Here is a 20,203-nt window from a genome sequence, read left to right on the forward strand (position 1 = left end):
CGGCTATCACACCGGTATGTCCCCATAATTCTCGATGCGTATGGAACACGAGGACTGCCATATTTGATGCGGATTAGTCAAGTAACTTGAAAGCCCCGGACACCCACTTGGGCTTTAATGCAAAAGAGAAAAGGCCATAGCGCACTGACAAACATTGATGGCCGGCCTTTTGTTTAAGCAGAATAGATGAAGAGAAAATAGCTGGAACACACGGCTCGTCGTCAAAATGCTAAGAATGCTTGCTCAGTCACGACACAGAGTACTTTAGTCAGTATAACTTGAGCGTAGCATAGCAATATCCCTGCAAGAGCAACTAACCCGGAATATTTCGTTTCAAATGGCAAAGAGAATGGTCAAGAAAATGCGAGCCCATTAACCTAACAAGTGTTGTGGTAGCTATATTTGACAGCAGCAACTACCAAAGATAGAATATCAAACCGACAATCATACATACTGCTTTAAAGAAAATGAAAATAAAGATTGTCGTATGAAGGAACGAGGGAGCATAGAAACATGTCAAGAAAACTTGTTCGGAATTACTCAATTAATCCTCTGCACTCTACGAAAAATGTCTATATATACCGATTGTTAACATTACATTCCCACTACAAGCCGCATTTGCCAAAAGGTCCAATGCTCGATACTAGGCTAATCTGACAGCAATTAACAAAGCCCATCTTAGCAAAAGCTAAAACATCCAAGCCAATTCAGAGGACTTTAAAGCCTTGAGCCGGCATGAGAAGATGAACATCTGGTTGAAGACCTTCACACCAAGAGTAAAAACCCTGCCACATAAAAGGAACATGAAACTAACCAATTGACAAACTAGAAAAAGCAACTTACCAAATCAATATATCATAAGGCAGACTTCAATGTCCCAAAATTGACTTTTTATTGATATATAAGAACTAGATTATATTGACACAAGACCTTATTCCAAGACTATTACCAATCACAATACTAGCAAACAAACTCTTAGCTGAACTATGAAACTAAGCAGAGCACATTGCATATCAAAACAACTTGAGTTCACATAAAAACTAGTCATGGAACATAAATAAAAGCATGACTCATTTCTGATGAGGACTAATTTCTATGTAAGTTTTATAATGTGGAAAATCAGGGACATTCAATTCCACTTAATCCCCAAAAGGGGACATTTCACAAATTTATACAGCTCTCATAGACTGCAACTACAAAATCATTCTACCTAGCAGACAAAATCATAAATCACTTTTCGACAGAAAAATACATCATATTTGCTCCATAACCTTCGTGCTTGCCAACCTTCTTTACATGCAATGATTCCAATCCTTTACTAAGCAAATTCCCTAGAAACAGGACTTTTCCAACGAAAAAAGTTGAATGTGAATATTACCTCAACTAGTGACCCTATCCTTAACAGTAAAATGCACTGACTTGGCTGACAGAACTTTTTGTAGAGTTGTAGTCATGAAATTAGATTGTAGTAAAAATGGAGAAATACAAAGGACTAGGAATCTCAATGATCTAGATGATGAAATAACAGCACATTTTTAACTGATAGCATAGTTAAATAATGTATTCAAGCAGCCCTATTACATTATTTACCTTCTATAGTAGTAAGTTTCCTTACCAAATCTTGGCTGTACATATCCTTTAGGTTTAGGGACTCTTAAGCTGAATTAGTACAAGCATTACAGCAGGTTAGTACAGCATATTCAAAGACTTAAAGAAGTGAATCTATTGATTCTCAATCTCCACTAACTTGGTGCAACGGTGGATAAAGGTGAAATCTCAAACTTTCAACCATCTCACTTATCAAGGCTACAACCTAGCAATCTTGAAAATAATAAGGTATGCCCACTTGAGCAGTAATTTTCTATTGGAGCCTGGACTGGAAGACTACCCGTGACTAAAGCAAAAATTTCTTCCTGACAAGTATGACTGAAAGGGACTGCCTGCTCTGGTGCACCATAGTCAACTTTGCCAAAATATAACGCTAATGTACACAGTATATTGTTTTGGGCACTGAGAAGAATCGGAGTAACTACTTCAAATAGATATAGAAAGTAACCACGCAGACATGAAATCAATTATAAATTCACCTTAAAAAGAACATCAAATCCGTCATTCCTAAAATGAGAGAACTTAATAACACATGCTTGCTAACACTTAGGACATGAAAATTATATTTGACTGTTGCATTATTCATCAATATAGCCCAAGATTCTTACTCAGAGCAGCCTAGTCCACACCCTGATTCCTCTATTGCTAAAACTACTTCAACCAATTGGAATAATGCCCCACTAGCTTAGCGTGATTAAGTCCTTTGAAGGATTATTATTCAAAGCATGAGATCCTATTAAATAAAATATAATTCAATCTGCAAAGGCCAAAGTTTCAAACTTTTTCACACATCTTAAAGTTGATCATTCACTGGATTATGTCTAAGCTAAGATACAAAGAGTCATACCAAAATCACTGCGGTGGCTGCTGAGATTGAGGTGCGTTTGGCGGAGGCGGCATTCCTGGACGCGGTGGCCCATAAACAGGCACCTGACCACCAGGTGGGGGAGGCATCCCTGGGCGCGGTGGGGGAGGGGCAGGCATCCCAGGCCTCGGCGGAGCCGGTGGCCCACGCATCATCTGAGGCGGTGGCGCCATAGGTGGCCGTTGCCCATACTGCTGAGGAGGCACGGGGAACTGTGGAGGAGGCACACCGCCCGGCCTGGGTTGGAACTGCCCAGGGGGCATAGGCCCCGGGGGTCCCCGACCCATCTGGGGCGGCCCCTGCCCGGGGAAGGGCGGCGGCATCTGGGACGGGGGCCGAATAACCGGGGCGGAAGGGTACGACACCGGCGGCGCTGAGAGCTGCGGCATGGGCGGCCGCGACATCTGCGGCTGCATCATCCCCGGGGCCGGGCCACCGACCCCACGGACAGGGCCCGCCAGGCCGGGCTGCGCCTGCACGAGCGGGGCGGTGGGGACGCCCCGGCCGGCGGCGCGGCCCATGCCGGGGCCGGCGGCGGCGGCGGCGGAGGCGGACTTGGCGCGGGACTCGTCGGGGGGAGGGGGCCCCTCGACGGTCATGGAGATGACCTCCTCGCCGCGGAGGAGGACGAGGCCGAGGGTGCGGCGGTCCTCGCGGTCGGCGGGGCGCCGGGGGGCGGCGGCGGGGGGCGGCGGGAGCCCTTGGCGGGGGGAGCTTGCGGAACTCCTCGCAGTCGCCGAGGACGAGGTTCATGTGGCGGTCGAAGGCCATGAACTTGCCGACGAGCTGGCGACCGTCCTGGATGGTGACGCGCATCCGGTAGTTGATGTACTGCAGCATCTTCGAGCTCTTCGACATCGACATTGTTGCGGCGGCTCTCCTCGGCTTCCGCCTCCCTCGCCGGTTGCCGGATCTAGGGTTTCGACTCGCCGATGAGGTTTTAGAGAGAGAGTGTGCTGCTTCGAGTTAGAGAGAGAGAGAGAGAGGATTTCTAGGGTTTTTCGAGGAGGGAGGGAAAACGCGAGCGGGACGAGGACGGAGGAGCAAGTAAGAGAAAAACGGTGCGTTTTTGCGGCGTGATTTTCCTTTGGGCCTGTGTTGGGCCCCGCGCAGGAACTGGATCGGGTTTGGAAATGGGTCGGGTGATTCGGGTTCGGATCCACCCGGGTTTCGGGTCGGCTGACGATGGTGCTATTTTTTTTGGTTGGAAATGTTGGTGCTATTTTTTTTTTATTTTTGTGATATTTACTCTTGGGAAAGTTACAGGAAACTTCAAAAAAAAAAAAAAAAAAAAAAAAACTACTTTTGCCCCTAAATCTTCCCAGCTGCTATATTATTACCCTCTGAGTTTTCATTTTTGTTATGATCGTCAGCCATTTTTTTATATTATCCATGAGCATGTGTAATGAATGCACGTTTTTTTTGTCGGTATAATTTTGCACTTGAAAATCTCTCTTTTGCCTTTCACTTTTACAAGAAATGAAAAGAATAAATAAAAATGAGAAAAATAAATTAACCAAAGTATTAATATTAAAAGGGCAAATATCATCAGTACTATTAAGCAATCAATTTTTAACAATGATGAACCCTTTAAATATAGATAATGAGTAATTTATTTTAATTGTTTCACCTTTTTTAATCCAGGTCTTTTCCCTTTTTATTTAATTTGTGCTTATTATTTTTCTATTAAGTGGTTATATTTATCCAATTTTTATTATTCAATATCATTTTTAAATTATTATTTTTATTTATTAGTATATTATCCAATTAGTTTTCTCTAAATTTTCACTATTTTTTCATTTTTATAGCAATCAAGGGTAAAACAATGGTAAAATTTCTTTAAAATGAGATGAAAATATACTTTTACTCTATAAAAGTAGCAACAAAGAGTGAACACAAATTACAAGTTTAAGCAGGAACACAAACGTGTACTCCCCCCAACATTTTAGGGAGTTTTGTTTGATATCCCTTACCTTTTTTAATGAAATAAACTGTAGTAGGGTTAAATTAATATTGAAAAGAATCGTGTGGGATTTTTTGGGTCGTATTAGAAACTACCATCTCTTGCGAGTATAGATGTATACATATTATATATATATATAGAAAAAGATCTTCTGACAAACAAACATTATCCGCATTTAGTTTTAGTTGGGCTTGTATGCTAGTAATATCTATATTTCTAATGCACTAATCGAAATGAAAATTTATTGCATCAGAAAGAACTATATCAGATGATGGGCTAGAGGTTTCTTGATGACCACACAAGGCATTTGATGATATGCTTTTTTCACTTTTTTCTTTGAGAATCCAGGGCACGAAGCACGAGCATAAAGATCTAACTATTGGGGGACCAATGTAATCCACTCCATTAACCTTCATGAACCAAGTAACATCCATTTAACTTGTAGAATAATGGGAGGAGAAGAAGCACCAGATCAAATTGAAATTCGTGAAGATATAAGTGACTAGACCTTTTCCCCTTTTGAATTATCAATGAGTGGCAGAAGCAAAGCTCCTCTAAAGTGTCCCAATCAAGCACCACATAATATTTTGCAGGAGACATGTGAAGAGACATGGTTGTCATCAGAATGAATTAAAAACTCAAGAGGGGAAAACTTTCCATTTCTTTTCTCTGATTAATTAACCCAGAAAAAGGCTAAGTTGTGCCAGGCATGATCCCCAATCCAACAGCCCCCAATCATACTGTCTAGGGGGTGTTTCCAGGCAGCTTTGGAGAGTCTTTGAAATCAAACCACCCACGGTTGATTAATCATTTCATGATCCCTGGGCTAAAAAAAAAAGTTTGGATCTCAGGGTCCTACCATTTGCAATATGATATTAACACAAAACAGTAAAAAAAAATTAAAAATTGTCAATTTCCACAGATTTTATTCCTCAAGGCATGCCCTTGAAGGGGAAAAAGGGGAAATTAATTTAGTAGAATCAATTGAGTAAAGCTGAGCAGTATTATTAGGAGGGCCACCCTTCATCAGTTGTGAAGTGTGTGAAAAGTGGGTGATTAGGGTTTGAGGAAGGACACTGAAAAAGATTGTGCTTTTTTGATCAGCAATGATTTGATTCCAACAGGGCAGGGCAGGACGAGCAGTGGTGGTTTAGACCAATTGAGATCTGTTCAAATAATATTGCTTTGTGCCAACCTTGACAGCCCTTTTTCAGTTAGGCTAACATCATTATTATCCGGGTTCAAAATAGACACTTGCACACATGCAAAGAATGTGACCATATAAGTGCCGATTGGCTCTTTTGTACCCATATAAAGCCCGCAAAGTAGATTCGAATTTCGTGTACACAACACTCCCTTGCGACGAATTCGCCGAGGAATTAATTCTACGAGACCTTGCTTCTTGCATGAATGTATAATTAGAAGAAGTGGATTCGATTTTGGTGAATACATCATCCGAAAGGAGTTGCCAACCCGTGTGAAACTGAATGACAGGAAGCAGGCCGGAGAAATCAATATAGCTAGTGGAAGGCAAAGGAGGGGAGGGGGTGGGGGAATAAAGAAGTGGGGGGGAAAAGGAAAAGAAGCTGAGCACTGCTACGCTGCCATCTTTCTTTCAGTCATCACAACTTCTAAAGCAACATGGAAAAAGCAAGAAACACAGAGAAAAAAAGAAAAGAAAAGAAAGAAAAGCAAAGCTCTCTCCATATTCATCATCATCAGTCACTAGCACTCACTTCTTTCTCCTAGTCTTTCCACACACACACAGATGAAACTTCCTTTCCTCTCTCTCTTTCTCTCCCTCCCTCCCTCCTTCAACTTTCAAACTTCCCACCTCACACTTCATTCCTTTCTTGGTTCATGCAAGATCCCAAGACCTCTCACCCAAGGTATGCTCTCTCTCTCTCTCTCTCTCTCTCTCTCTCTCTCTGCCAGACTCATATGGGTCATGGACATTTATTTGCTTAAGCTAAATCTAGCAGTTTTCTTTTAATACAAGGACCAGACTTTTCTTGTGCACGAGCTAGAGAGAGAGAAGAGAGAGAGATGAAAGGGATGGGAATTAAGGGGGAAACGGTAGAGTTGATTTTCTTGGTCAAGAGATCATAGTTGACAGCTTTCGCATAACGTCATGTTTTGGCAAGCTTGTTTATTGCTTGAGTTCTGTGGGCGATGTAAGGCCACCAACAGGCTGAACGTTCAGCTTGTTTTTGGAGCCACTGGACTTTGATGATCTCCCCCTCTGAAGGGTCTTGATTCAAGAACGTCGTCATCGGATCCGCCGCTCATCTTCGAAATCGCTCAATTTTGGCATTCGTGAGTTGTAGGCGAGTCAAACTATTCGTGAGCTATTCCAGCTCCGCTCCCAACCCGGTCAAACTTTACCATGCCTTTTCCGTAGTTCTTTTCCTATGTGACCAGGACGACACCAAGTCTCTCGAGAACTTGATTTCAATCTGCTGATTGGCATTCGGTAGCAAAAATTGTAGAATTTCTAATAATCTTTTCTAGGTTCCACAAACTTTGTCCGAATTATTGATGACCAAGTACTGTAGCACGTACAATTTCAGGTATTGGGCCCATCGGTCCAATCTAAGGTGGACATCCATTGGTCAGTCAATGATTATGCCAAGACCGATAAGTTATCATTATATATGTCCTGTCAACCAACGTCTCTAAACACTGATTAAACATATTTAACGAAGAAATATATTATGTCCAAAGCTTTATTTACGCAAATCGCTAGAGCAATCGGTGCATTAGAAAGTGCGATGCCTCTTTACTTAGCTATTCATGTAGGTAGATCATGACATGGTGCATTGACAATGGGTACAGACACAGGAAGCCCTGGTATCATAGAGCAATTCAGATGGCAACCCTATGGAGATCGACCATGGCTAAGCCCGCAGATATCCCCTTGCCGCCTAATGCCACCATATGGAAGACCATCACCAAGTCGGCCGAAATCCCGGTCTCGGCCCCGACCTCGCACCGGCAGAAGCTACGGAAGTGCAACTCCCTAAGGGTCGCCACCTCGTTCACCCGGGTCTGCCTCTGCGCCCCCATCTCCTCCTACAACGAGGTGTTCAAGGCCGAGGTCCCGCCAAGGCGGAGCAACAGCTACCCGAGGTCGAAGTCGATCGCCACCTCGCTGGAGCGGTCGTCGCTATCCCCGACGTCGCCGCCGGTTGCGTTCGGCGCTAGGCCCAGCATTGAGGGGAGGAGGGTGTTCCGGGGCAAGTCGTTGACCGACGACGTGCTGATGAGGAGGTTCGTGGTGGAAGAGGAGGCGATGATGCAAGTCCGGAGGAGGAACCAGATGGAGGTCATCCGGCGGAGGAGCATGATGAGACGGAGGAAGGTCGGCCCGAGCCGCCTTAGTAGAATGGTCGTGGCCGGGGCGGAGTGACCAAATTTCCATCTTTACCTCCTCGTTCCTATGATCAATCAACAAGTAGATAAGCTCTCTAAGATAGCTTGAGTTGTGATTTTCCTCCATCTTCACATGTGGGATTGGTTTCTAATTCGTCTGTGGTAAAAATTCATTTCATTAATCACAGATCAGGATCGACTGCTCTGGTAATGTTTTGTGCGTTGAAGAGCTGGGTCATTCTCTATTGTTTGATCTTGAGCAGAGAATTGGTCATCGATGCTCAGCCGTTTGTATCACATTCCTTGTTATCCATGTACAAACATCATTGGATTTTCATAACGCACTGCTCTGAACTTGCGACGAAGATGGCAGATCTCCGATTTCTACAATCTAAGATTATCACGGCCGTTAGCCTTTACAAATTATCGAAACATAACAAGCTTTACATTGATGATTTTGTTTCGGTTGGACCAGAGATGATCATGGAACTGAAGGTGGGCCGGTATTAGACCGACTTTGGACAAAGCTATTGGGCCAGGAGGGCGGTATTGGGTTTGGAAGGTTTTTGTCGACTAATTTTTTATTATGACAGGTCCTCAAATTTGGTGCAATATGCACTATAATCTCTAGATTTATAATTTATTTAATATGATCCATGATTTATTAGTAAATATTTAATGTAATCCTTTCGTTTGCTCAAATGACAATTATTTCAATGACGTAAATTACTAAACACAAAGTTGGATTTTTAAATAGGATGAATCAACATGTTTATCCTCTCATCTACTTCAAACAAGGTAACAAAAAAATGTGTTAACATGTGCATTGCTATTTGATGACATGAATTATTTTATCCTAATTTGAGATGAAAATCTTATGCGGATAATTTACACGTAACTCTTTTTCAATCCACCGTTAAAATTTAATGGATTAGAAGCCACATCAACAGATTTATACTTAAATTAACGAAATGACATTAAAGATTTTCTAATAGTCCAGGGATTAGATTCAACAAATTAAAAGTTTGGATTCACAAGAATTCATGGACCATTTATGTCAATTTTTCTTAAAATAATTGGCATTAAATTCCACCTAAAACAATAATTTCCCACAATAAAGGATTCATTAATTTCATCGCAGTCTTCCTTATTCATTTCATTATACTATAGCAGTCTTCCTTATTCATTACGTTATACTATAGGACTCTCAATATCCAAAAGTGGCACCTAGAGTCTTTGGCCTCTTCCTAAGTCAACAAGAGAAATTATCAAAAACAAATTTCCTAAATTTCTAATGACAAATCAATATATTTTTAAGTATATAATTGTTGAGGCGTGATTCATACTCCCCGTCAGGAAGGCATGAGATCTTGCTATTTCGTTATTAGTTTAAGCCCATGAATAATTACTAAGCATATATAGTATCTTTTTTCTAATAATTAGGAATTATAATAGAGAGGTGATGGGTACCAATTATAATGAAATCCTCTAGTTTGAGGACAAACTAAGATAAATCTTGTGTCTCGATTCTTCTTTCTCGCATTTCCTCTTTATTTCATGGTCTTTGTGTGCCAAATCGTAACAATAATAACGGCGTGATAAGTCATTTCATATGTGGACCTTCACAATTTCAACATGGGTCACTTTCGTTCCCTCTAGCAGAGCGATGTCTTGCCCCCCACGAGTACTCCTGTGTCTAGCCAAAAAAAAAAAAATGTGATGTTCTCGATATTGGCACCGCAATTAAATGTTAACATGCCTTCCTTATGAGGCGGAAGACAAATTTCAATGGCTAGGCTCGAAATGAGGGCGATCATATAGACTTCTAGAAAGATGCCTGAGGCTTTCGGAACATACACGAAAAAATCAGCAAACTTTATTAATCTGAATTGCGCAAATGGTCAACGGGCGTGAACGGATCGAAAGCAAAGCGCGTCATTACAACGTAAGAGACCATGTGTTCTGTGCTCAATTTGACCCCCCCGGACGTGGGGTTTGCGGTTGGCTTTCAAATTCGACAGCGTCTTCGGTTCTTGTCCTGGAGTCTAAAGTGGCGAACTACAACCGGGTCAAACATTTGGAAAAAGGGAGGAAGAAAAGAGAGGAGAAAGGGACTGCCCGAAAAGAAGGTTTTGGCAAATTGAAGGGGGAGCTCCTGCTCGAGAAATGACGATTTTATGGGTTGGTCCAAATTTGATTGACATCTCGAGAGGAGAGGCATTAGGCAGGCCGACGAGATGGTTGACCCGATTTGTTTTTTTTTTTCCTTTATTTGGTTGGCTAAGCTCCACTTCCAAAGATTAATGTCACGGGCTGAGAGCTTCCTGATGGAGGACAAGACCATGTAGTGCCTTGTGAGCTAGAAGACTAGGCCGGCTTCTATTTTTGTAAGGATCCTCTACAAGTACGGTACAGAAAATAGCATCATCATAATGTTGTTCCTCGAGTGAGATGTCCGGATTCCTTCAACATGACAGCTAGCTTTGGCCTGCTGTGGTAAATATTTACTAGGGAGAATACGGTTCCTGGATGGGTATGGAACTGGCTCTGTTAAAAACAGTTTCTAGTTTTGAAGCTTAAAACTTATCATGTGTGCCTTGAAAAATATCAAGTTTTTTTGATCCAGTTCTAATGTCTACCTGGAAAACAATTTCTTTTTTACGGTTTCAGTTTTTAAAAAACTAAGACAAATAACGGTTATGACAAAATATATGAGTAACAAAACGGCTCAAAATAAAATATCCCTGCAAAACAATCATAAATATGAAGTAATAAGGAAGTTAAGTTCATTAAAGAAAGATAAATCATTTTCTTTCAACTTCATAAAATAGGTTGTAATCACCGCAACACTCAAAACCTACAATTCCAATTTTTGGAATCAGAAATTGGATTTATTTATATGCCTGGGAATTGGAACCATTGCATAGCCCAAATTATTAGGGGAACAACATCAGTTTCCAATCAATTTATAGATGGGAGGTCAATCTCATGTTTAGAGATCTTTTAAAGTGATAATCATTTTGATTTCCCATTGCAAAGATGTTAACATCGTTCCCACGAATCAATTGCGTCATCCACTCTGAATAACCCACATTTCACCTCATAACACAAAGCCTCACTTTTTTGTCCACACGGGTATGAGAGTATTCGGACTGTGACGTTAGCCTGTATGAGCAATATTTGCATGCTCTCAATATATATGAGTTTAGATAATCGAGCGTTGAAAGCAATTCATTAATCTAAATGTCTATACAATGTTACGTCCCTCAATATATCAACTCTATAGATCTGTACGAAAAATTCAAACATCATTATTAAAGAATACAAAGTATACTCAAAGAGTTTGGGCTTCACTCAATGTACGTTTGCATAAAGTAAAAAGTAGAGAGAACTCAATTTTTTGCTTATAGATGAGGCCACTCAACAAACAATTTGGTTGATTGCATAGTTGGATAAGATAATTAGCACACCATCCTAATCATGCGCTTGTATTCATTTCATTCCCACCGGTAGTGCAAATTGCAATAATGTAGGGCTTGCCAATGTCTATTCTATACCATAGTTTATTTGGCCTATGGCCATTAAGAACCTGCCGTCTTCCTATGGATTTCTGGGGACCATGACGTCGGTCGCCCAACTGACATGTACCGCAAATTTTTTTTACCAATTACTCATTGCACTATGATATTCTGATGTAAATAATAAATATCCTAGGATTTCACAAATTTTCATTTAAAGAGCGTGGAGCGGACGCGCCGTGGGAGGCGCGTGGGAGTGAAAAGTGGGCAAGAAAAAAGAAAGGGAGAAAGAAAAGAGAGAGGGAGGGAGGGAGGGAAGGAGGGAGAGAGAGAATATTTTGTCAAAAAGGGTTCATCCCCATCACCAATCCAAATGGAATAAAAATAAAGAAATATGTAAATAAATCTGCAAATAATAAGATAAAATAATTAAAAAATAATTAAAAAAAGAAAAGAATGAAGAAACAGGATGCCAACCTAACCGTTTCCATGAGTGGAGGTTGCCTTCCTTGTCTCTTGCCCCTCTCCTATCCCCCTCAAATTAACAAAGTCTTTCTCCCCATCATATCCACATTCCACACCATATGATATGGTGGTTGAAGTTGGCCACCCCTCTTAAGTGACCAATTCTCCTCCAACCTCATTCTCCCTTCCATGACCAATTCATGAGGGCAAAAGTACACCCAGAATTTATAATTCAGAGCGTGTAAAATGAATATATTCGTCGAAAATTCGCACCAGGTGTCAAAAGAGTCCAGGACGAGGTCCTTTTGAGTCGGTCATTGATTCACATGAATGAGCTACACGACCTAAAAGGATAGGTTGAATGGTACTAGAATGATATCGGCCGTCAGATGCGTGGACCCGACGTGTGTGGGGGAGGAATTTTAACCGCTTGGGGGAGAGGAGTGAAGGAACAGGAGGAGAAAGTAAATTGGTGCAAGCAAGCTAGGTGCGAAAGAGCAGGGGAGGCTCCAAAAAGGGGACTTGGGTTCGGCGTATAAACAGATATATAGCTTCAGGAAAGAGTCCATCAGGGAGAAATTAACAGGGGCGTGCGTGAGAGAGAGAGGGAGAGAGGGAGAGAGAGAGAGAGAGATCTTCTTCTTCCTGGTTCTTGCAGTTGCAGCAGCTTTTTGGAGGTGTTTCTGGAAGATAGACAAGCTCAACAACAAGGTCCAACACAAGGTAGAACAGAACAAGAACATGATCTGATGCTGCTCTGCAAGTTTATCTCTCCCCCTCTTTCTCTCTCTCTTTTTGGTCTTTTGGCTTTTGGGTGGGGAGTTATTTTAGTCTCACATGCAGAATTGTGCCAGATATCTTCATGGGTTGGCATGTAATTAGCTCAGTTTTCAAGAGGTCCATCATCTTCTTGAATTGCTGGGTTTAGCAGGACACAAGCATCTCTTTTTTACCTCGTCAAGATCAGAGAATTTTTGTGGGACTGGTGTTCTAACAGACCCACTACTCCGTTGTTTTCTTTCTGGGTTTTGAGACGGTTTTATCAATTTCTTGTGTCCTTTGGATACCTTTCGGAGGGCAATTAATGTCCCTGTCGCTCCCGTGAATAATTCACTCCTTCCACAACTCATCATCTAGCACAGAGATAACCCATAACTCTCTCTCTCTCTCTCTCTCTTCTCTCTCTCTCTGTATAGGACAGAGGATGTTTGGATCCTCTTGAGAATTAATTTGCAGCCCATGGTTGGTAATTTTTTCTTAATTTTTGGGGTGGTAATTTTGGAAATTCTTGTTCTGTACGCAGAGACCGCTGCAGACTGAGGAAGCGTATAAAACTGGTAAAATATCTGTCTTTTCATGACATTTCATTTGCTTTAATATTGTATTAACACCATTTCCGCAAGTATCAAAGCGGATACTCTGGGTTTGGCAGCATGCACTTGTCTTCATTTTGCCAATCTAGCTCATAAGGACCACCTTTCTGTAACCATTTATCGACAGATGCCGCTTCCAATCTCATTTCTACTCTAGTTTTTGGCCCTTGGCTGTTAGGCTGATTGGTGAGGCCTCTAGGATTTTTCTTCCTGTTGATTCTTTTTGCCCTTCCGAGCATACAACTTCTGAAAATTAAGGGTGAAACTCGGTTCTGTGGTTTGTTTCGCGTCTAATTCTGTATCTGTGAAGACTCTCTGGCGAAAAGTCAATTTTATAGCTCGTCACATCCTGAGCGCTGTTAGCCTTGTAAGTTGCAACGTCTTTTGTTGTTAACCGTTCATCAATTTGTGTTTGTTTAATTTGATGATTGGCTTCTGTTTTTCTTGAAGATTCATCTGAATTTGCTTTTACTGTCGTGGAAGCACTTTCCTATCCTGTGTTCTCCTGTAAATACAAGAACAATAGCCAACCCCTTACATATCTGAGATACAAATTAGACTTTTATTGTTCTGGTTGAAGTTTTTGAACTAGTTAATGTTTGCTTGTTTTACTGGGAAGATGATTTACCCCATGAAGTGGATACATGTTATCAACCATTGGACAATGACATCATTTGTTTCTGGGACTATGCAAACGTCTTTTCTAATTATCAGTATGCTTCTCATCTCCAGGAAGAATAGTAATGCGACTGACATGGGGAAGAGAGGGAGTTGGTTTGCTGCTATCAAAAGGATTTTCGTAACCAATTCCAAGGAGAAACCAACCAATGTAAGTCTTATTGCTTTCAGTGTTTTAAACCGTGAGCATGCTAGAATTTTCGTTTTTTGAGTCACACAGAGAAGGAAAGACATGATGCATTTTGCAACCCGTCGCAATGTTGTGCAGTTTATTGAGCTTCTGCTCTCTAGCTCAACTTAATGAATGATGAGCCTGGTGTCTCCTAAAGCAGTTTATTGCTTCTAGAGGAGCTTGTGTTCTCAAAGTGACAGCTTCAGTTTTGGCATAATTTTTCAGGACACAAAGGTAAAAGAATCGAAAGGAAAGAAGAAAAAGGAGCCGAGACAACTGAAGTATGGAGAGAGGAAGTCATTCAAGATTCCGCTCTTCAGAGAGCCTAGCAGCATCGAGGAGATACTGGGAGAAGCCGAAAGAGGGCACGATATTCTATTTCAGCCTCCCACGCCTCCAGAGCAACTGCAAACGCAGTTGATTGTGCCTCCTCGAGTAGCTTCAACAAGCAATCCGTCTCAAAGGGCTGCTTCTCCTAGAGTTGTTTCTCCGAGAGCCACTTCACCTAGAGTTGCCTCACCAAAGGTAGCATCACCGAGAGCTGCTTTGCCAAGAGTTGGTTCGCCTAGATCTACCTCCCAAAGAGCTGCTTCGCCTCGAGCTGCTTCACCAAGACCTGCATCTCCCAGGGTTGCTTCTTCCAGAGCTACTTCTTCTAGGAGCTTTAATCATCAGAAGGAAGTCATTGTCCAACCAGAACTGAGCATACCTGTCCAGCTTGCTTCAGCTATTAAGATTCAAGCTGCCTTCAGAGGGTATATGGTGAGGATCTGATTCTTTCTAGTTGGTCTGATTTAAAATGTATTTATAAGGGAAATACTCTCTGTGTCTGCACTCGTGTGCATGTGTGCTTGCGCATGTGTGCTTACGTGCTTGCATGGGTGTGTTCAGCATGCTTGCTTGCTTTTTGGGGTGAGAGGAAAAGAAGGGGCTCTTACATGGCAATAGCAAATTTGTTGACTAATATGATGTTATAAGAGAATAGATTGCTTAGGATGTTGTTATTGAGTGAAACATGGAACTGCACTAGAGACGAATTGCAAATACCCCAGTGGAGTGGATCACAGTGGCAAAAGATCTGCAGATGGCTGAGAAGCCTCTGAGTTGTGACTCCTTTTATTCGATTATTTGTTGTCGTTGACACGCCTATTGGGGTCGAACATTTATTAGCTTCATTTTATGAGGGCCTCAGTTCAGCTATATACGTGACCTAGTTTCAAGAGAACCAATGCGAATTGTAGCGTTGTTGATTTATAGAAACTATAAGGATAGATATTGACTGCTTCTGTTATATTTTTCACACCGCCACTTTCTTTTTTAAAGTTTTTGTTGCTGAAGTTAGGCCTAGTTTCTGCAGTCAGCTTGCCTGAGTCGGTGTTAGCAATAGAGTTTGTTTGATTTTGACATTCTTTTGCTAACCCAAGTGTCCATTTGATGTGATTTTGTTCTTCTAATGAAGGCAAGAAAAAGCTTCAGAGCTCTAAGAGGCTTGCTAAGACTTCAAGGAGTCATAAGAGGGCAGACTGTCAGGCGACAAACGATGAATGCCTCAAAGCAAATGCATCTTTGTGTGCGAGTTCAGTCGCAGATTCGATCTTGGAGGATTCAGAGGTTAGAAAACCAAGCACGGAATCAAGCTCAGTACAAGAACGACAAGGAAGTGGAAAGCACCTGTGGCAAATGGAGCCTAGCGGTAAGTTTCTATGAGATGACTTGATCTTTTATGCCCATGTATCGTGAGGCTTCAACATTTCAGGATCTGAGAGTTTTATGGTCTTGTGCTCTGAGATTCCATATTCCAATGCTAGGCTAGGCTATTGCTATCAACTCTTCGCATTAGGAAATGCTGGATAGGTTGAATTTGAATGGTGGATGTTTTGATTCATTGCCATTTGACTTTAATAGAGGTCTTGCAAATTAACTAAAGAGAAGAACGAATTAGACTAGGTTTCGTTGCTCCGGTTTTGCCATGTCCAATTGAGAAGTCCATTGGCAATGTTCTTTGCTAAGGAATATGGCACCGATCTCCTGATGTGATATTACCAACTCCAACCCCTCAATGTTAACTAAGCCATTCCCATTATAATTAGGATCCAAATTTTGACGCGAACTTTGACTTTCAGGTTTCTTTTCCTAAATGGGATCTTCATTAATTAGTTTGAGTGTTGGTGCAGTCTGAGGCAGGTAACAGAGAGGGCTGGGACGAGACCGTGCACACAAAGGAGGAAAGAGAGGCGAGGCTTCAAAGGAAGGCGGAGGCAGCCATCAAGAGAGAGAGAGCAAGGGCTTACGCGTACTCTCGTCAGGTACACTCACTTGACAATTTTCTCTGCATTGTCCAACAAAGTCTCAGCTTATGCTCCGCATACAATAGGTCCTTGAAACACATCTATTTTGTTAGACATGTCCTGCGGAGTTTGGACAGTGAAATGCTAATCGAGATTGCATTATATTATCTAGAAACATCACCACGTTGATCTGCATGAGAGTTAATGATTCTCGTGAGAAAGCATCCATTCGTGAATAATCAAATAATTGGGATTCGTGTCATTTCTTCTCGAGCAGAATTTGTGATCATGGTTTATTCACTATGCTGTTTGTTGACCCTTGTGCCTGCAGTTATCGAGAGCTAATTCTAGAATGGCTCAAACATCTCCGGCAGACATCCAATCAGGCGTATTTCCTTGGTGGTGGAACTGGATAGAACGACAACTTCCCTTGTCCAATCCGGCTGAAAACCAATCCGTGAAGAGTTTCCGCCTCACACCACCGAGGCGAAACTCTGAGCCAAAGCCGAGTCCAAGGATACTCTCTAGCAACCACAAGCTTCAGACACCTGATAATTTTGACGCCACCACACCAAGATCATCGAGATCGATGATGGTTTGGTCATCAAAGCAAGGACGGGCGACGCCAACAGGAACACCAAGGACCAGCAGTCCAAGCATAAGCAAATATTCGATGCCAAGAGCTAGCGAACCCGTATCTCCCTTTGGTTTGCCGATGAGGGATGACGAAAGCCTCACTAGTTGCCCGCCATTTTTGGTCCCAAACTACATGACTCCAACCGTCTCTGCCAGAGCAAAAGCAAGAGCTAACAGCAATCCTAAAGAAAGGCGTCCGGGCACTCCTAGCAGCGAATCTAGCAGGCGTCTCTCGTACCCTTTTACACGAGGAATCGGATCAGCATTTGCTTGGAACAAAGGCTCCGGCTCTCAAAACGCCTCAAACAATGATCAGCACGACCGGCAGTCCATCGGGAACATGAGCATCGGTTCGACCGCGTCTTCCATGGTTGGGAGGAAGCCATTTAACAGATTCGTGTGATTCTTCTTCAACATAAACTTACTCCTTTTCCTTTCTTGGCAGTGATGTTCCTTTTTAATTCCTTCCTTTTGCGCTGGAGTGTATTAGCGTTGCTGAGTGACAAAACATTGATTGGTAGTAAGGAGACAATTAGGAAAACCATGATGTTTGTATGTATCTGATTCTGAGAGAGGCTTGCTGCACACTGATTTATTTAGGTGGATAAGGGGTGGTTTGAGATTACTAGTCTATGTATTGTATTTGCTTTACAATGGGTTTCCTTGCACTGTGCATATCGATCTGGGTATTTTATTTCATGTGTGTATCAGCTTTCTATCATCTCCATGCACACCAAACTCTGCTGTATGCCATTTAAACCGAGTCCTGTCAAGACTGATCCAGTGCAGATGCGCCATGACCTCGTCCTGGACTAGCCTGGATCGCGGCATGCACTCGCAATCACGCATGGCATCGATGCGCAGCGTACAGTATAGCACGAGTGATCTAATGTCATTTTTAGTACTTAGGCTCATTTCTAGTGCTTGATGGAGATTGAAGAATGGCGACGTCTTCAAAGTCACAATTATCCAAAACTGACTTTCGAAAAGTTACAACACAGGTGACCTAATATCGTGTCGCTTTCTGTTTTTCAGAGATGCTTAGGCTCATTTTTAGTGCTCGATGGGAATTCAAGAATGGTGACATTTCTGTTTTTTAGAGATGCTTAAGCTCATTTTAGTGCTTGATGGGAATTCAAGAATGGTGACGTTTAGAAAATCACGACTGTTCAAATTGACTTTCAAGATACGCATCATGGATTTTACATCGATGAAATGTACTTCTTTTGTTTGAAATACTCTTTGATTAGATTTAAGTGGTTGGAGAGCATATTTAAATGAGTAGCCAAAAGCATTCAAAAATCACAATCATTGCAAATGATTGTGATTTCTGAAAAAATTTCACCCCAAGCCATGAACAGCCTGAAGGAATTGGAGACTAGGGTGGGCCATGTGTCAATTGGAGCCTGACCCAACGATCATCATAACTGAGATCTAGCCCATCTATCCTACCACTAGCATTTAGGGCCTGAAAGCTATTAATTTGTTTTTCCTTTTCTTGAATTTTGAAAATTAATTCGTTTCCTACGTGCAAGCAAAAATAACAGATGCTCAAAGCGTGGAAAGTGAAATATAAGTATGATTTTAATAGAAAGTGAGTATTTTCTTAGATTTGATATATTTATAAAATAATTATATAATGACAAAGATCCAAAATTTTCATGTGACAACCATTTTAGATTTAAGAAACTATGTGATTATTACCTCTTAATCACCGATTGTCCTTGGTTTAATGGTATTGATTTATCTTAATAATGGAGATAGGCTTAAAATAGATTAAACTTGTTAAAATAGGTCGTAGAGTCATTTCTTAGCCTAAAATTGATAAGCCGAATTGTTATATGAGTTATTTATATTCGATAAATAAGTTATAAATAGATTTGAATTGATAAAATTCAAAATAATATGAGTATCAAAAAGTGTTCACAATTTATTTAAAATTCAACTTATAATTCTCTCTTCATTTTCTTATATCACTAGATTTGCATTACATGAAAATATGTATGGAATGATAAAGTTCAAACACAACTTACTTTAACCTAATCTACCTCACTTTCTTTAATCTTCACTCGATCTCGCACTCATTTCTTTAGATTATGTTTATTTTAATAACATGGGTTGGGTTCAATATAGTTGGTTAAAAGCGTGTTAAACGAATCAATTCAGGTCAAGTCATTTTCAAATCGACTCGTTCACCGACAAATTTATTACGTATTAAGTAGCCGACGGAGTCAGTTACACCGCCAAAAATGGCCGAAGTACATCTTTGATGGTACTCGACACGTGATCGGCGCCCGGCGGCACGAGAAAGGGGTCGAGATTTAGAGTGGCGTGCATGCAAGGAAGCGAGGGTACCAAGTGGGAGGGGAGAGGAGGGGGGAAACCCCACCCCCCCACCTTGTTTGGCGACGGGATTAGACGTGTACTCGTCCGGGGTTCGTCTTGTCCACCAATCTAAACGAGCGAGCGCGTACGAGCGTCCTTGCTGCCGGCCCCTTTTCGGAGTGGATCTCGAGGACACGCGGCGTAAAGTCCCTCCACCTTTGCTCGCAATTTAATGCCTCCCGACCTCGCGCCGAATAATCCCATTTTACATTTGACACTTGACACGCCACCTCACGGATACCTTATATGATTTAGTCGAAATTGAAATTAATTGAAAGACAAAGACGTAATTAACATTTTTTTTCCTTCATTTTTTACTCAACCCAACTTTCCTTTTCATAAGCATTACTACTCCATCTTTAATCACGTAACAATCATCGATGGGCGCACGCCTGCCCTGAAATTTGCCGTTTCGTTCAAATTTTATTGCAGCAACGTCTTTTCCAAACATGAAATCCCATTTCCAAGCGTGATGGTCTCTCGTCATGATCAAATCTTTAATCCCATTCCATGTGAAGAGATTTCCTACCTACCGAGACATTGACGGAGGTGCGGGGCTCCTACATACATGTACGAGCGGACCTGACTAATTGTGAGTTCAAACAAAACATTCTGCAACGAATGTAAAAATTCCATGATATTGCTATTAAGTGCACTTGTATTGCTCTTTTATCTATAAACAGTCCATAAACTTTAACTCAATATACAATATTTCCTTTGAAATTTTATTTTTCAATAAAAAATATAAACCCAATTTTTTTTTTTGTAAACATTCAATTTAATCTTTAAATTATATAAAAAACATTTAATAAATTCATAAATAATATTAAATATTTATCAAAAGTTCAGAGTCACGTTAAATTAAAAAATTCAAAAATAA

The 20,203-nt window shown here is 41.4% G+C and overlaps 3 protein-coding genes across 7 annotated transcripts; 2 read left to right on the top strand and 1 right to left on the bottom strand.

Annotated features, from left to right (window-relative positions):
• Window positions 1-430: 430 nt before the first annotated feature.
• On the bottom strand, window positions 431-3,504 carry LOC104428006 (small nuclear ribonucleoprotein-associated protein B'). The gene is given in 3 exon segments (XM_010041013.3): window positions 431-785; window positions 2,456-3,153; window positions 3,155-3,504. Coding segments are annotated over 2 exon segments (876 nt in total). The 5' UTR covers window positions 3,338-3,504; the 3' UTR covers window positions 431-785; window positions 2,456-2,460.
• Window positions 3,505-6,177: 2,673 nt separating this feature from the next.
• On the top strand, window positions 6,178-8,148 carry LOC104428008. Of its 2 annotated transcripts, none has more exons than XM_010041014.3 (2): window positions 6,178-6,325; window positions 7,272-8,148. In XM_010041014.3, exons 1-2 carry the CDS (start codon window positions 6,297-6,299, stop codon window positions 7,843-7,845), a joined length of 603 nt encoding a protein of 200 aa, XP_010039316.2. In that variant the 5' UTR covers window positions 6,178-6,296; the 3' UTR covers window positions 7,846-8,148. The 2 variants fall into 2 exon arrangements, with proteins under 2 accessions (XP_010039316.2, XP_018721498.2); XM_018865953.2 differs by having other exon boundaries at window positions 6,181-6,325; window positions 7,236-8,148.
• Window positions 8,149-12,048: 3,900 nt separating this feature from the next.
• LOC104428009 (protein IQ-DOMAIN 14) lies at window positions 12,049-17,637 on the top strand. 4 transcript variants are annotated; one of them, XM_010041015.3, is made up of 7 exons: window positions 12,053-12,514; window positions 13,095-13,128; window positions 13,897-13,993; window positions 14,240-14,776; window positions 15,474-15,707; window positions 16,189-16,320; window positions 16,634-17,637. In XM_010041015.3, the coding sequence occupies exons 3-7, from the start codon at window positions 13,919-13,921 to the stop codon at window positions 17,339-17,341; spliced, it is 1,686 nt and encodes a 561-aa protein (XP_010039317.2). In that variant the 5' UTR covers window positions 12,053-12,514; window positions 13,095-13,128; window positions 13,897-13,918; the 3' UTR covers window positions 17,342-17,637. The 4 variants fall into 4 exon arrangements, with proteins under 4 accessions (XP_010039319.2, XP_010039317.2, XP_018721529.2 ...); XM_010041017.3 differs by lacking the exon at window positions 13,095-13,128 and having other exon boundaries at window positions 12,049-12,514; XM_018865984.2 differs by lacking the exons at window positions 12,053-12,514; window positions 13,095-13,128 and adding an exon at window positions 13,469-13,531.
• The last annotated feature ends 2,566 nt before the right edge of the window (window positions 17,638-20,203 follow it).

This window comes from Eucalyptus grandis, chromosome 1, assembly GCF_016545825.1.
Source record: "Eucalyptus grandis isolate ANBG69807.140 chromosome 1, ASM1654582v1, whole genome shotgun sequence".
Lineage (NCBI taxonomy): Eukaryota > Viridiplantae > Streptophyta > Magnoliopsida > Myrtales > Myrtaceae > Eucalyptus > Eucalyptus grandis.